The sequence below is a fragment of the Antechinus flavipes genome, chromosome 2, assembly GCF_016432865.1.
Source record: "Antechinus flavipes isolate AdamAnt ecotype Samford, QLD, Australia chromosome 2, AdamAnt_v2, whole genome shotgun sequence".
Classification (NCBI taxonomy): domain Eukaryota; kingdom Metazoa; phylum Chordata; class Mammalia; order Dasyuromorphia; family Dasyuridae; genus Antechinus; species Antechinus flavipes.
Genome location: NC_067399.1, coordinates 392,084,353 through 392,100,051, shown reverse-complemented (window position 1 = coordinate 392,100,051; position 15,699 = coordinate 392,084,353). Strand labels below are relative to the sequence as shown.

General features: G+C 35.5%; 1 protein-coding gene across 3 annotated transcripts in view; it reads right to left on the bottom strand.

The window, feature by feature from the left end:
* ARHGAP26 (Rho GTPase activating protein 26) overlaps nucleotides 1–15,699 on the bottom strand; it is a 514,410-nt gene that overhangs the window by 353,443 nt on the left and 145,268 nt on the right. For all 3 annotated transcript variants that reach the window (XM_051978634.1, XM_051978632.1, XM_051978633.1), the window contains exon 6: nucleotides 3,055–3,165. In XM_051978634.1, coding sequence (XP_051834594.1) covers nucleotides 3,055–3,165 — 111 coding nt within the window. The remainder of the gene's footprint in view (nucleotides 1–3,054; nucleotides 3,166–15,699) is intronic.

Sequence of the window (15,699 nt, the reverse complement as noted above, 5' to 3'; positions counted from 1 at the left end):
ACCAGTCATTTACATGTTGTTTGCCTCAGTTTCCTAATCTGTAAAATGGGGATGACAATACCACCTATCTTCCAGTTTTGTAGTGAGGATCAATAAAATAATATATGTAAAGTACAGTGTCTGGTACATAGTGGATGTTTTAATAAGGCTTACAGATAGACTGACTTGCAATTCCACATAGAAAGCACTATGAGTAAAAGCACCAAACGTGAAGTCTGGGAGATGTGAATGGAAATGTAGCCACAAATATTTACTAGCTATGTAATCACAGGCAAATTACTTCACTTTGCTAGACTCAGTTTCTTCACTTATAAAAAAGGGATAGTAATAGCAGTTCCTATCTTACAGGGTTGTAGTTAGGAGTGAATAAGTATGGTGCTGATCAGATTCCCTCATTCTCTTTCACTAAGTCTCTTGTTTTTATACTGTTTTCCTAGAACCACTCCCTTTACTTGCATTAGTTCATATAAGTCCTCTCAAGTCTCTCTGAAACTATCCCCCACCTTGATGATTTCTTACAACACAACAGTATTTCATCATACACCATAATCTGTTTAGTCAATTCCCAATTGAAAGATACTTTCTCAATTTCCAGTTCTTTGTCGTCACAAAAGGAGCTGCCATAAATATTGTTGTACATATAGGTTCTTTTTCACTTTTTTTGATCCCTTTGGCATAGACCTAATAGTGATATCACTGATTCACAATTTAATGCCTTTGGGGGCAGAAATCAACATTTCTTTCCATAATAGCTAGACCAATTCACAGATCTTTTAAGAAAGCCTATTTTGCCATACAACAGTTATCCTTTTTATTTCTTGTCAAGTCTGCAAATCTGATGAAAATAAGGTTTTCTTTATAGTCAACAAATAAACACCTTTCATTTAAAGATTATTTTTATTACTTATTTTATTTATTATTTCATTAAAGATTAATGATATGTCTACAAAGAAATATTGTTGACAAGAACCAGTGTATCCCCTTCTCATATCTTTGTCATAGATGACTTTAAGTGGGTAAGTATATAATTGTCAAAGTTTTCTAGGAAATATCAAAGTAGACATATGAGTCAGTAGTTATGAATATTCCCTGAGTTGCCTTTTTTCTTGGTAATAATAATGAGTTCCACATTTTTTCCCAAAGCATTTGGATATTCTTTCCTCTTTCCTCTTACAAGAATAAATCCCCCAATCCCTTTAAAATCATGTCATCTCTCACACAGAACTCCCCTATGTATAGTGTTCTAATCTATCCTTGTTTTGTTTTATGACCATTTCTATTTCTTTGGGCTGCACATCTATGATTGTGATTTTAGAACTGGAATATGCAGGCTCCTTTATAATTGATGAAAAAAAAAGCTTATCCTTGAATGCTCTTTTGAGTTTTCTATTTTTTTTTTTTGAATGTTCATCATTTCCCCTTCCATTTTCACACTTGGATTCCTTGATTGGGATCTAGATGACCAGGATTAGCTAGGTCTCTCACCAAGTTTCCTGTAAATTTGTTTTTCTCTCTATTGCTTCTCATTATTTTATAAGACAAAACTGCTTCTAATCTTCCACCATTCTCTACAAAATGTTACTGAACAGTTTATATTCTAAACCGGTGTTGCCTTTGGCTGCCATTACTCTGCACTTGGCAAGGAGACCAAGTGTTTGCTGGCTACAGCTTCTCCCTGAAACAAAGAGTCATCTTTATAACATCAATATTCTTCCTGTGATGCCATATGACTGCAAGTGAAAGGATACTACAGTCTCCAAAGAATTAGTTCTAGGTCATCCAGAGGACAATGGAGAAGCATATACCAAGATGCTACATCACAACCCAGGAAAAATTATGCAGAAGCAGCCATGGAAAGCATATTGTTAGAGAGAAGTATGTCTAAAAAAGGAAGTGGAATGAGATTACAACAGGCAGAGAAACAGTATACTTCATGCAATGTCAAGGCATCTGGAGGAATGTTCCTTACATTGTGTTGATCCCTTATAGAAAGGATATAAATAATAATTGTAATAATTGTACATGACAAGATGAGGAGAGATTATGATTTACATAATTATGATCTATATGAATATGATCAAAGAATAATCAAATTGTGTAAACAACTCTAGACATGAAATAACTGCGAATATAAATTCTAAATTGACACAACATGGCGAGAAATGTCAGAAGACATGGATACCATTTGAACAAAGATGCCAATCTCAGGGCTACACCAGAAATCCTACACTAGCTGGATAGTTGTGCAATCCGTAGTGAGAAGGAACAGCAATGACAGATATCATTAGGATATATAAGCCTCAAAGCAATAGTAGAATAGAAGCTAGGGATAAGGGCATATGAAGCCTACCCAATGAAACCACAAATGCTGAAGAATTGTATAGGATAAGGGTTGTTTTCTCCCCACACTACAAAGCTCATTCAAGAATACAACTATTGTAAAATTTCTATTATACACAAAATCCCATTATAACCCAACACCCAAATTGCCCAGTTCATAACAAATATTTTATCAGCAATCACATTCCCCAATTGAAGAATGATGAGAACTAGATTTTCTTGTTTTCACAAATTACCATGTGAATCGATTTGAGAATCTATTCTAGGAAAAAAAGAAAGGAAACTTCTATATTTCACCTTTTTCTTCCTTCTACTTCTTATGGCTTTTGGTGATACTGCATCATTTTATTAATTAAGTTGGAAGTATATATTGGTTTTCTATCAAGGAAAAGCACTTTCAAGTTTGGGAAAGATGTGAGAGAAGTTGAGGGACAACTGAAACTTGATTGCAAGAGAAGAGTCATTCAGCTCAACAATCCTTCCTTATAAGCAGTGTTTATGTTACAGTCAACACAAGGATGATCTGATACACAATCTCATACTAAGGGTCTCCAAAAGTTTTATTTAATGTGATTATCTATTATGGAATATTAATTCACTGTTACAATAGATAGGGCAGGGAAATCACATCAGTCACCTTTTCCCCCAAAATGTAAAGACATTTCCAAACTACTAATAATCTCCATATACCATTAAATATCAATATTTACTTACAGGTTCTACAAATTCAAACATCTTTCTTTCTTGGACTTCCTGCACCTTGAAAACATACTCCAGGGAGACTTCATAAAAATGTTGCCGAACGAGGTCCACTTGATTATCTGCCTACAAGAGATAATAAAAAATCACTATCCAATTTCATTCACCAATGACAAAAGAAAAAACCAGAATCACAGTCTACTCAAATAAAGAGATAATATTAAAAGGGGAATTAGTAGTCTACTGCTCACCCTTGCAAAGAAATACAAAAAGCTGTAATGGGTAAATTGTGAGAGCTGGAGTTCTTAACCTAATATTTTACACACACACACACACACACACACACACACACACACCACTTTAATCCTAGATTTTAGGGACCTAGGATTTTTTTTCTTTCACACTGCCCTGAACAATGCTATGTGAGTACAACAGTAAAACAGTTATACCTTCCCCATGTTTGCTCTGACCATCATGGTTTCTATATACTAGATTAGCCTAAGAAATTAAATAAGAATTTTGAGGGAGTTTTGCAGAAGTCATAGGCTACATGAAAAGGCCAGCATTTAACATAGAACAAGCGATCAAATACTTAACTGAAATTTTACAATAAGACCTAAAAGAGAGAGAGAGAGAAAGAGAGGTGAAATAGAGAAGGAAAAAATTCAGACTTCTTCTCTTGTATGAAGAAAGAAAGAAAAGGTTTTAGACAAATTTTTCCAGATCACAGAAGTACCATGCCCCTGGATATGCTAGGAAAGTGCCTAGATCTATGACTGTATTGTTGATAGGGAACTATGCTGTTGAGGAAACTTCTTATGAGTATGGATCAGAGCACTAGGAAAAAAAAAAAGTAAACTCAAAACCATATTCAGACACTTACTGATTATGCGACTCTGGGCAAGTCACATAACCACTGTTTGCCTGTTTCCTCATCAATAAAATGGGCATAAGTAATAGCTTCTACATCCCAAAGATATTGTGAGGATAAAACAATAAGTTATTTATCACGTGCTGGGCAAATCTTATTTTGTTTTTGTTGTTCAGTCATTTTTCAATCATGTTTAACTCTTCATGACCCTTTTGGGGATTTTCTTGGAAAGGATTCTGGGATGGTTTGCCATTTCCTTTTCCAAACTGAGGCAAACAGGATTAAGGAACTTGCCCAGGATGTGTTTCAGAGCAGATGTGAACTTGGGAAGATAAGTCTGGTCTGGTACTCTATCCACTGTACCTCCTAGCTGCCCCAATATGTGTAGCTATATGAATATACCTAAACAGTTAGAAAAAACATATACTTTTCTTAGGCAAGAAATATGCTATGGTAATATTTAGAAAACAGTTCTCCAAGGTTTGGAGAGACTTACATGAACTGATGCTAAGTGAAATGAGCAGAACCAGGAGATCATTATATACCTCAACAACGATACTGTTTGAGGATGTATTCTGATGGAAGTGGATTTCTTTGACAAAAAGACCTAACTCCATTTCAATTGATAAATGATGGACAGAAGCAGCTACACCTAAAGAAAGAACACTGGGAAATGAATGTAAACTATTTGCATTTTTGTTTTTCTTCCCGGGTTATTTTTACCTTCTGAATCCAATTCTCCCTGTGCAACAAGAGAACTGTTTGGTTCTGCAAGCATATATTGTATCTAGGATATACTGCAACATATTTAACATATATAGGACTGCTTGCCATCTAGGGGAAGGAGTGGAAGGAGGGAGGGGAAAAATCGGAACAGAAGCGAGTGCAAGTGATAATGTTGTAAAAAAAAATTACCCTGGCATGGGTTCTGTCAATAAAAAGTTATTATAAAATTAAAAAATAATAATAATAAGCCAGCAGTAAGGTGTATGCTGCTCCAGTGTTAGGGGATTTATTGTTCTAATGAGCCACACTTGATCGCCAAAAAGTCATAACCTCTGCTTTGAGAAACACCAATACAGAGTACTTTTACTCTGAGGAACTCAAAAGATCAATAAAATACACCTAAAAAAAAAAAAAGAAAGAAAATAGTTCTCCAGCTTTATTCGCCAGCTGTACACACACACACACACACACACACACACACACACACACACACACAAATTGTTGCCTAGATAAAGTGAGTGACGGTCCAGGGTCACACAATTAACATTTATCAAAGGAGGAATCTGAGAACAGGTATATATCATGTCATATCACAGTATACTATATTATTTATTCATTCATTTTGGAATAAATAAAAGCCTGCACCTGATAAATGGTCAATTTCCCTTCAAGGCAGCAATTAGAATTCTCCTAGCTTTCAAATTTTATGCCCACATCTTTACTCACTGTGAACAGTTTGTGTTTGTGTACACATGCACCCCTCAACATTGAGATGTGTCTGTGTATTTTTGCTATCATTTTAACTGCTGACCCACAAGGGACTTTGAAATGGACAAAGCTATCTTATCTATTCTTCCACTTGAGCATTATGGGTAAGTGGTACCTGCATTATTATACCCATTTAAAAAAAAAAAAAGGAAATAGGAACTCAGACTGAATGCCAAGGGCATTTTGAACCCTGATGTCCACAGTGCACACTGACCACCTACATACTGCATATATGTAAACCTATGCCTAGTCCAGCTGCAGGCATATATGAGAGGCACGTAGACAAGTAAATAATAAAACTGCTCAACAAAGATGTGAAAATAACTGGAAAAAGCCACTGACTAGAAACTCTCCTGGTCAAGAAATACACCAAATCAATCACTGTGGTGCTGCATTTCCTGACTGTTTCCATGTATGTCACAACATTGAAACTACATTGAAACTACATTTCAAAAATAATTGTTGTCAGTCAAATCACCATTCTTCAACAACAATTAATGTTCTTATGCTAAGAGATATATATATTTTTTTCATTTTGTTGACATACAGGTAAAGCCGCTGTATTACATTAGTCACGTATTTTAACACAAAAGAATTATCCAATGTAAAAGAGTTTAAAGATATACAAGCACACAAACACAGTTTTGAACTGATCCAAATACCAAGTTGGAGGATGCTGTGGACAGAATTCTGGTCACAAAGAGAGTTCTAAGTGTGTGATTCCAAGTGTGGAAAGTCATTTTACCTCTGAGGGTCAGTTTCCTAATCCTTAAGAAAAAGGGATAATAATAAGACCTATCTCATGGGAGGTGGCTGTAAGGATCAAATGACTAAATTTTAATACATAATATAAATGCTAGCTATCACTATTATTATCATGGAAAGCAATCTGGAATTAGGGCTAAGGAAGTGACTAAAATATCCATTTCCTTTGACCCAAAGATACCACTGCTAGGCACATACCTCAAGGGGGTCAAAGACAAAAAGAACATTCTCAATACACCAAGATATTTATAGCATAACTGGTTGCAGTAGCTAAGAACTAGAAACAAAGTTGAGGCCCACTTACTTGGAAATGACTAAGTGATTTTTGGTACATTATTATAATGCAATATTACTGTTTCACATGAAGCAGTAAGTTTGAAGAACAAAATGAAAAAGCTGACTTCTATGAAATGATGCAAAGTCAAGTAACATGAGAAGACAAGAAATAATAACTACCACATTGTAAATGAAAACAAAACAAAAAATCAAAACTGAATACTAAATAATTACAATAATCAAGTCTATCACAAAAGAAAAGAGAGAACAAACGCCCCTCCCTTCTTTGTACAATTTATGATTGAGGCTGCAGAATGCTGAATTTATTCTAAAATCCCATTGATGTGTTTAATTAGTTTTTCTGAACTGTTTTTCCTCTCTCCTCTTCTTATTCTTTGTTAGAAGGCTCTCTAGAGCATAGCTTCTTAAACTTTTTCCTCTCACAACTCCTTTTCTCCTAAGAAATTTTTACATGATTCTGGATATAAAAGTACTTAAAATAGGTATACAAGTCAAACATTTACGGATAACAAATCAAAATTTTGTGACCCCCCCCCCACCCACATTCAGTTACAAGAGTCCTTATGAGGTTGCAATGGTTTAAGAAACTGGGCTCCAGAGGTGAGGAACAGGGAATGTCTACATTGGGAAATGAAAGTTTTAGGTCAAAACAAAACAAACCAATAATCTTTTTTAAAAATTGTGTAATTTTATTGTAACTATATAATTTCTACTAAGTCTTCAAAGTTTTGCAAAACAAAGATATCATAAATAGACTTCAGACCTGCAGAAATAGCAACCACATGACCCGGCTATTTGTGTAGTAAGACTCCCACTATATTAAAGAGTAGAGTATATTAGAAGATGACTTTATGATGCTAAGTGAAGTGAACAGAACTAGGAAAACATTGTACACAGCAGCAACAACATTATATGATAATCAGTTCTGATGGATGTCACTCTTTTCAACACTGAGATGATTCAGGCCAGTTCCAATGGTCTTGAAATAGAGTCATTTGCATCCAGACAGACAACTGTAGGAACTGAGTAAGGATCAAAACATAGTACTTTCAATCTTTTTGTTTTCTTTCTCATTTTTTTCTTTTTGATCTGATTTTTCTTGAGTAGCACAATAAATGTGGAAATATATACAGAAGAATTGCACATATTTAAATATGTTGGATTACTTACCATCTAGGGGAGAGGTGAGGGGAAAGGAAGGAAAAAATTTGGAACACAAAGTTTTGCAAGGGTGAATGTTGAAAATTATCCATGCATGTTTTGAAAATAAAAAGCTTTAATTAAAAAAAAAAGATGAGTTAATCAGTGATGTTCTTGAATAAGCCAACTTACTTCAAACAATATTAACAATTTATTCCAAGAATAAACTTAAGAATTTGTTCATAAGAGCTGAACCAGAAATAATTACTGAGAAAAATAGAAAAGAAAACTCCTAGGGAATCAGAGGATCTAAGCAAGAACAGACCATAAAGATTATCTGCTTTAGCCCCTTCGTTTTGTCCCCACCTCCGACTTGTCTTCAGGTGTATGTTTACAACATTTTTCAAATGCATTTTGATTTATTCCAATTACCAACATCCTGGGGCAGACCCTCATCATGAAATGTCTGATAATCATGATAGCCAACTTGATGGCGTCTCTGTCTCAAATCTTTTCTCACTCCAGTCTATCTTCTATGGGTCTTCCAAAATATACATGTGCATGCACATGCACATATACACAATTCCCTCCAGGAAGAAAATACAAATGTTCCATTTGATTTAGACCCCTTTGCAATCAGGTCCCTTCTACTTCTACTCTCCCTTTCCAATGTACTCTCTCTCCTTGCTATTCTTCACACCTGGAATACAACTCAGTGAACACTGCCCCACTCCAGGAATTCTCCTAGACTTCCTTCTTTGGGAAGCCTTTAATCTGAGATCATCTTCCATTTACGCCATGTACATGTAGTTGTTTGCATATTATCTTCCCAAATAGAATGGGAGCTTTTTGAAGACAGGGAATAAATTTTTTGGCTTTCTTTGTATTCCTAATACCTAGCACATCACCCCAAATTCAATAAGCTCTTAATAAATGCTTACTGACTTAATGACATATGAAAAAAGACACTAAGATATAAGAAATTACTTGGCCAAAGCTACACAATCATAATAATAATAATAATAATAATAATGTTAGGATTTATATGTTGCTTATCATGTGCCATGTGAAGTGCTAAGCACTTTACAATCTTATTTCATTTAATCCTCAGAACAACCCTGGGAGCTATTTTTATCCCCATTTTACACATAGGGAAACTGAGGCAAGCAGCAGGTCAATGATTTGCCCAGGCTCACATAGTATGTATCAGAGGCTACATTTGAAATCGGGTCTTCCTGACCCCAGGCTCAGTACTCTCACTACTGTGTCACCTCAATGTTCCAAAAATGTAACAGATACAGCTCTGGCTCCAATGACAAGTGCAGAGCTAAAATAAGCTTTATAGGTTATCTAATACAACCTCACAAGTGTCTTTCTTAAGGTCATACAGAAGCGGAGACAGGATTCAAACCCAGGGCTTCTGACTCTGAATGCTGGCTCTTCTCTTCCACTACAACTAAGATCTTTTTCTAAACCCTTTAAAAAGAAAAAGGAGAAAGAAGAAAAAAGAAAAAAGAAGGGAAAAAGAAGAACAAAAACAAGAAGAAGGAAGGAGAAGAAGCAGGGAAACCCTTTATAATGCAAACAAATATTTAAGAGGACTGAATCACAAAGTTCAGAATTAGACTCCATAGGGGATCTCAAACCTATCTGTTATAATAACTGTGTTGAGAGCACTTCAGCTGGGCCAACATCTGCTAAGGCGGTCTTTAATCCTTCACAGTAGGACCCCAATTCCCTCACAGTTACTGGCACACACGCCCCCTCTGCTGCACACCTTCCCTCCCCTCTCTCCTGGGAAACTGTCTATTCCTGCTGACTGAAGCATTGTTTAAAAAAAAAAAAAAAAAAAGATTTTTTTTAAAAAAGCATTCTGCACATTTGTAAAATCTTAAACCACAGGGTGGGAAATGCCCTACTCCAGCAGGGATGGAGCTACAAGGAAGTGTCCTGTAAGCAAAAAGAGCCACAAACCATTGTGATTATAAAGATCAAAGGCACCTCAGTCTGCAAGATTCTCAAAGGATCCTATGAACCTTCTTGGTCCCTTCTCATCTGATCTGCAAGCTTGCTTTTCAATCACAGGTTATTGCTCTTTTAAAAAGTAGCTACTTTTAAAAAGAACTCATTTTTGGCATCTTGAGAACAAACCATAGGATAAGGAGAGAAAAGATTGCAAATCAGTTATCTCTTCAACCTGTTGTTTATTCTCCACTTATGAATGGTTATGGACAAGACAATACAAAAAAAATAACATCTACCCTACATAAAATTGTGTTAGTTTTTCATGATACATTTTGACTGGGATGAAAGGAATTTCCTAAATTAACATCTGCATTTATTTATCCTGTTAAATACTTTGTAAATCTCAAACTAAGAATTCTAAGCACAATCCTAGATTTTCCTAAAAGAAAACATTGACTTCTATAATTTCTATAATCTACAGCCAGACATCTTGAAGAAGGGATTTTCAGAAAGGTACAATTTAAGTGAGCAGTCTGAGGGGCTCTTCCAAACCTAAGATTCAATGATGTCTGGACCTCCATGCGGCTTCATTACTATTATGAGAATAAAAATTACTGGTTCTTCAAGCACTAGAAGTAAGGGTAGTATCCTGGCTCTTCAATGAAGCCAAAGGAATGGAGACTATTTCCTATATAAATTAACTCAGATCAAGGTATGGAATGGCTCAATCTAACTCCTCATTAATTCATTCAAATAATGTAACTAATATTATTAGGTCCCTATTACATTCAGGGTACTTTGTTAGTAAGAGAATAAATACAAAGTAAACATGCACATGTGCATGCATGCATTCATGCATGAATGTGCACACACATACAAATAAAGACAAAAGTCCATGACCTCAATAAACTAACAAATTAGTATAGAAGATAGACTGTAATCAATCCAAAATCTAGAACAGCAGTTCTTAAATTTCCTTGCCTGCTGGAATCCTTTTAACAGTCTGATGAAAACTAACCCTGCTCAGAATTGTTATCTTAAAAGCATAAAACATACGGGTTACAAAGGAAATTATATTTAAACACACTATCAAAACATTTTTAAATGAAATTTTATCTATCTCATGTATAAAGTCTTGGTCCAAAGCAATACATAGGATCGATTACAGGATGGTCTGTGCTCGTCCATTTCCTTGACTTTGTTCATGTTGATCCCAATTCTGCAACCTCTTCTTTCCTCTAATGACCTAATGAAATTTTACAGCTACTTCAAAGTCCTACTTGGACATAACTGAACCCTCCTACATGGTAATGATGGTCCTTCTCTCTTTGAACCTCATCTCAAACATTGTGTCTAATGAAAGATTCAAATGACTACAATAAAAATTAATACATATATATTGCTTTATGTATTATCTCATTTGATACTCACAATAATATTGTGAGGTAGGCATTGTTATTATCTCCATTTTATAATTGAGGATTAGTGAGCCCAGCACTCCATTATGCCATTCTATAATCTCATATATTGTTTTCTATTATTATTTGTACAAATGTCATATTCTATCACCAGACTATAAGCTCCAAGGGGACCAGGATTGTGTCTTATCTAAACCTTTCTCCAGCTCTTGGCACAGTGCTTTTTGGTACACAAAAGGTACACACACACACACATCATATACTTGAATGCTGGGAGGAACCACAGAGAATATTCAGTCCAGCTCCCTGACTTGGCAGATACAGAACCAAACGTGATATCATGGTATCATGGTATCATGGGTAGAATACCAGACTCAAATCGAAGAGCCAGAGTGTCTGTGAGACCGTCTCAGATTTCCTCAGAAAATGAGGATAATAATAGTACCTACCAAGCAGGATGGTGCAGAGGATAAAGTGTCAAGCCTGAAGTCAGGAAGACACATCTTCCTGAGTTCAAATGTGACCCCAGACACTTTCTAAATACGTGACTACGAATAAGTTGTGCAATCCTGTTTGCCTCAGTTTCCTCATATGTAAAATGAGTTGCATAAGGAAATGGCAAACTGCTCCAGTATCTTTAACATGAGAACCCCAATGGGATCACAAAGAACCAGACATGACTGAAAAATAACTGAATAATAAACATTATGTAAATATTTTAAAATCATAATCACAAACTTTAAGTCAAAAATTCCTCACTGAGTCAGATACACACACCCCACACACAAACACATCATTGGACATAGGAGGAAAGTGAGAATCACTGAGATCAGATAGCTAGTAATAAGTAATCAATGGAAAATTGAAACTTGGAGCCTGAGACTTACCTGGAATTTCTTTGGTAAAAATTTTACCAAGTGTTCTATATACAATAGATCTAACTTGTTCTTCACATCTCAATGTAACCCCTTATTAATTCATTCAATGAAAGAAATGTCATTACTATCTCTATTTTATAAATGAGGAAACTGAGGCTGAGAATGGAGCGTGCCCTGAGTCTAATGCCCAGCTAAGTATCTAAGGCCACGATTTGAACTCAGTCTCACACTCCTACTCTCCATACCACCTAACTGCTTGGAACGTAATGTTTAAAAAAAGTGCTTCAGAGATCACATCCCTTACTAGATGCATGAATTCTCTCTCTACCATCCTGGTCAATTTTTGACTGAAATGATCGAGCCGATTTCACTTGCCACCACCAGATGGCAGTGGTAACCCACAATTCTGCCAAACCACCTCAGAAGCAATTCTTCCAACTGTAAGGTTCATCTTAATTGCCTCCCAGCCACATTACCACACATAACAAGAAAGTGTTTTGCCCTGAGAAAATAGCCATGCCAATCAACTTACAAGAGCTACCTATTCTCAGTCTGAGATTTGCAGGCAGGCTGAACATTTCTTCCCTTTGTTATTTTTGAAGCCTCTAATAACTATTTATATAGGGCTTATTGACTTATTGACTGAATGGTTGAAGACAGCACTTTACAATGTTGCAGACAAGTGTGTTAATTGCTTTACGATTATTATTTCATTTGCTCAATATAGATCCTTATCATCACAGTCTCGCACCTTTTAGCTCTCATGTGCATGATGTAGCTAAGCAGAGGAAGCTTGGTGGTTGGGATAGATAATGCTCTGGGTCTGGAGACAGGAAGATCTGAGTCATCTAGCACATAATGGCTTAGTGACCCTGATTAAGTCATTTTTCTCATCCAGGAATGAAAATTGCACCTACCTCCCAAAGCTGATATGAGATAATATTTGTAAGCACAACTGTGCAAATCTTAAAAAGACAAAGTAAGTACTAATTATTATTATTATAAAATAGCTTCGTCATCATCCAGTGCCTTCTCTATGATATACGGCAGCCTAAGAACACCTTTACTAGTCCCTTTTTTCCAAAGGACTATTGCGAACACACAATCACTGCTTTAGAACTGGGAGGGACCTAAAATTTTTTTATAGAAGAGGATGTGGAAGCCAAAAGTGAAGTGACTCGGCAGTAGTACTAAAAAAAACTAGGACAGCCAATTTAGTCACTGTCAGTCACAGGGTGAACTTAACTAAAACTAGTCATCATAAAATAGAGCTAGCTTGTTCAATCTCAAAAATATAATCATGTTATGAGATGATCCAAATCAGTTCTAATTGTTAAGTAAGGAAAAGAATCAGCTATACTCAGCGAAAGAACTATGGGAAATGAATGTGGACTACAACATAGGATTTCCACTCTGTTATTGTTTGCTTGCATTTTTTATTTTCCTTCTCAGGTTATTTTTACATTCTTTCTCAATCCTATTTTTCTTGTGCAGCAAGATAACCACAAATATGTATACATATATTGTATTTTACATATACTTTAACATATTTAACATGTATTAGACTGCTTGCCATTGGGGGGGGGGGGGGGGAGAGAGGGGAAAAGTTAGAATAGAAGGTTTTGCAAAGGTCAATGATGAAAAATTACCCACGCATATGTTTTGTAAATAAAAAGCTATAATAAAAAAATAATAATAATCATTTTAGAGAAATAAAAATGGAACTTGTATGGTCCCTTAAACCTATAAGATAAATGATGAATGTTAATTGCCACAGCAATAACTTCTGAGCTTTATTGATCATTCAGAAATGCTCAAGATGTGGATTAGTTACATACTATAATTGTGCTGACGGTACTATTTCAGTTAATATTTAATTGACTCTCAAAGGGTTCTCAAGATCTACCATTTTATCATCTACAAAGCACTGGGTTCCTTACTCATCTACTCATACCACTCATGCCATCCAGCTGGTGTGGCTAAACACATTTACTATTTGGTAGTTAAATCTCTAGAATGAGCATCTTAGAATTTGGTCAGGACAGTTCTCAGCAGCATGTTTAGTACCTCCCTAGTCACTCATCATTGATCATGAAACTCATGCAAAGCTCAGGCTCCATTAGCAATCATGACTTTAAGAACTAAGAAATCAAGCAAGTGACTTGCTCAAGAATACTGACTACTAGGAAAAGATTCTAAATGAGAGTACTGAAATCATCTTCCTCTCGACCAAACGCTCAGCTCTACTGGCTCTGATGATTATAATATTATATAATCAAGGAGGAATAGGAGTTAAGAGATGAGGTCAGGAATCCATCTTCAGCATTTATGCTAAGAAAGATGCAGAGTACAGCCAAAATTTCACTAGGTTGAGCAGTGAGCTCATTCCACTTGAAAGAGAAACTAAGAATAACAAGCACTTGTGTTCAATCAGTAGCCATGTTTTGTTGATTCTCCTCCCCAACTTGCCTCAAAGCCTTCCACTTTTCCACAGGCACTACCCTAATTCAGGCCTTCATCAGACTTGTCTTGCTGGGTCTCAAACTGAAGCAGCTAGGAATCATAGGAGATAGAATGCTAGGCCTGTAGTCAGGAAACTCTGAGATCAAATCTATTAGATTTAAAATAAATAAATGGATGGATGGATGAATAAAATGGTAGTATCTACCTACTTCACAAGGTTGTTTTAGGATCAAATGAGATAAAATTGATTAAAAAAAAAAAAAAAAACACTTTTGCAGTGGAGAGAGCACCAGCCTTGAAGTCAAGAGGACCTGAGTTCAAATCTGATCTCAGATGCTTAATACTTCCTAGCTTAACCCCATTTGCCTGGGAAGGAGGGGGGGAAAGGGGGAGGGAGAAACATTGTAAGGTGTTCCAATGCCTGGAAATGCCTGAAAAAACTAGGTATTATGTAAATGTTTATTTCTTTCATTTCCCCTCCCTCCTTGATCTTTTATTAATATGATCCTAGGTAAATGACTTAACCTGTTTGCCTCAGTTTCCTCATATGTAAAGCGGAGATACTAATAACACCGACTATAAAAACAGGCAGTTTTTAGATAAAGAAATCAAAGCTTTCTATAATCATGAAAAAAAAAGTTCTGAATCATTACTAATGAGAAATAAAGTTTTCACCTCATACCTATGAGATTGGTTAATATGATGAATGTTGGAGGGAAATGTAGGGAAATTGGAACACTAATGACTATAGTAAAGATGTGAACTGTTCCAACAATTGTAGAGAAAAATTTGGAACTATGTAAGAAAGGCTATAAAACTATGCATACCTTTGACTCAGTAATACCACTATGAAGACTTTATTCCAAAGAGATTTTAAAATGGAAAAGGATCTATATGTACAAAAATATACAGGGCATTCTTTTGTGGTGACAAAGAATTGGAAATTGAGAGGATGCCCTTGAGTTGGGGAATGGCTAAATAAGTTTATAGCATGTGATGTAGGAAGATTACTATGCTATTATAAGTAAATGATGAGTAAATCAATTTTAGAAATTCCTGGGAAAACTTAAATGAATTAAGCAAACTAAAATGAGAAGAACCAGGAGAATACTGCAACACTACACAACAGCAGCAATACGGCAAGATGATCTATTGGTGAATAACTTAGCTAGTCTCTGCAATCTAAAGATTCAAGACAGTTCTGAAGAACTCATTTTGAGAAATGCTATTTTAATGCAGATTGAAGAATACTTTTTTAACTTTATTTTTCTCGTGTTTGTTTTTGTTTTTTTGGGATTTTGTTTCGTTTCACAACATGATTAATATAGAAAAATGTTTTTGCATGACTGTAGAGGTGTAACTTTTATTT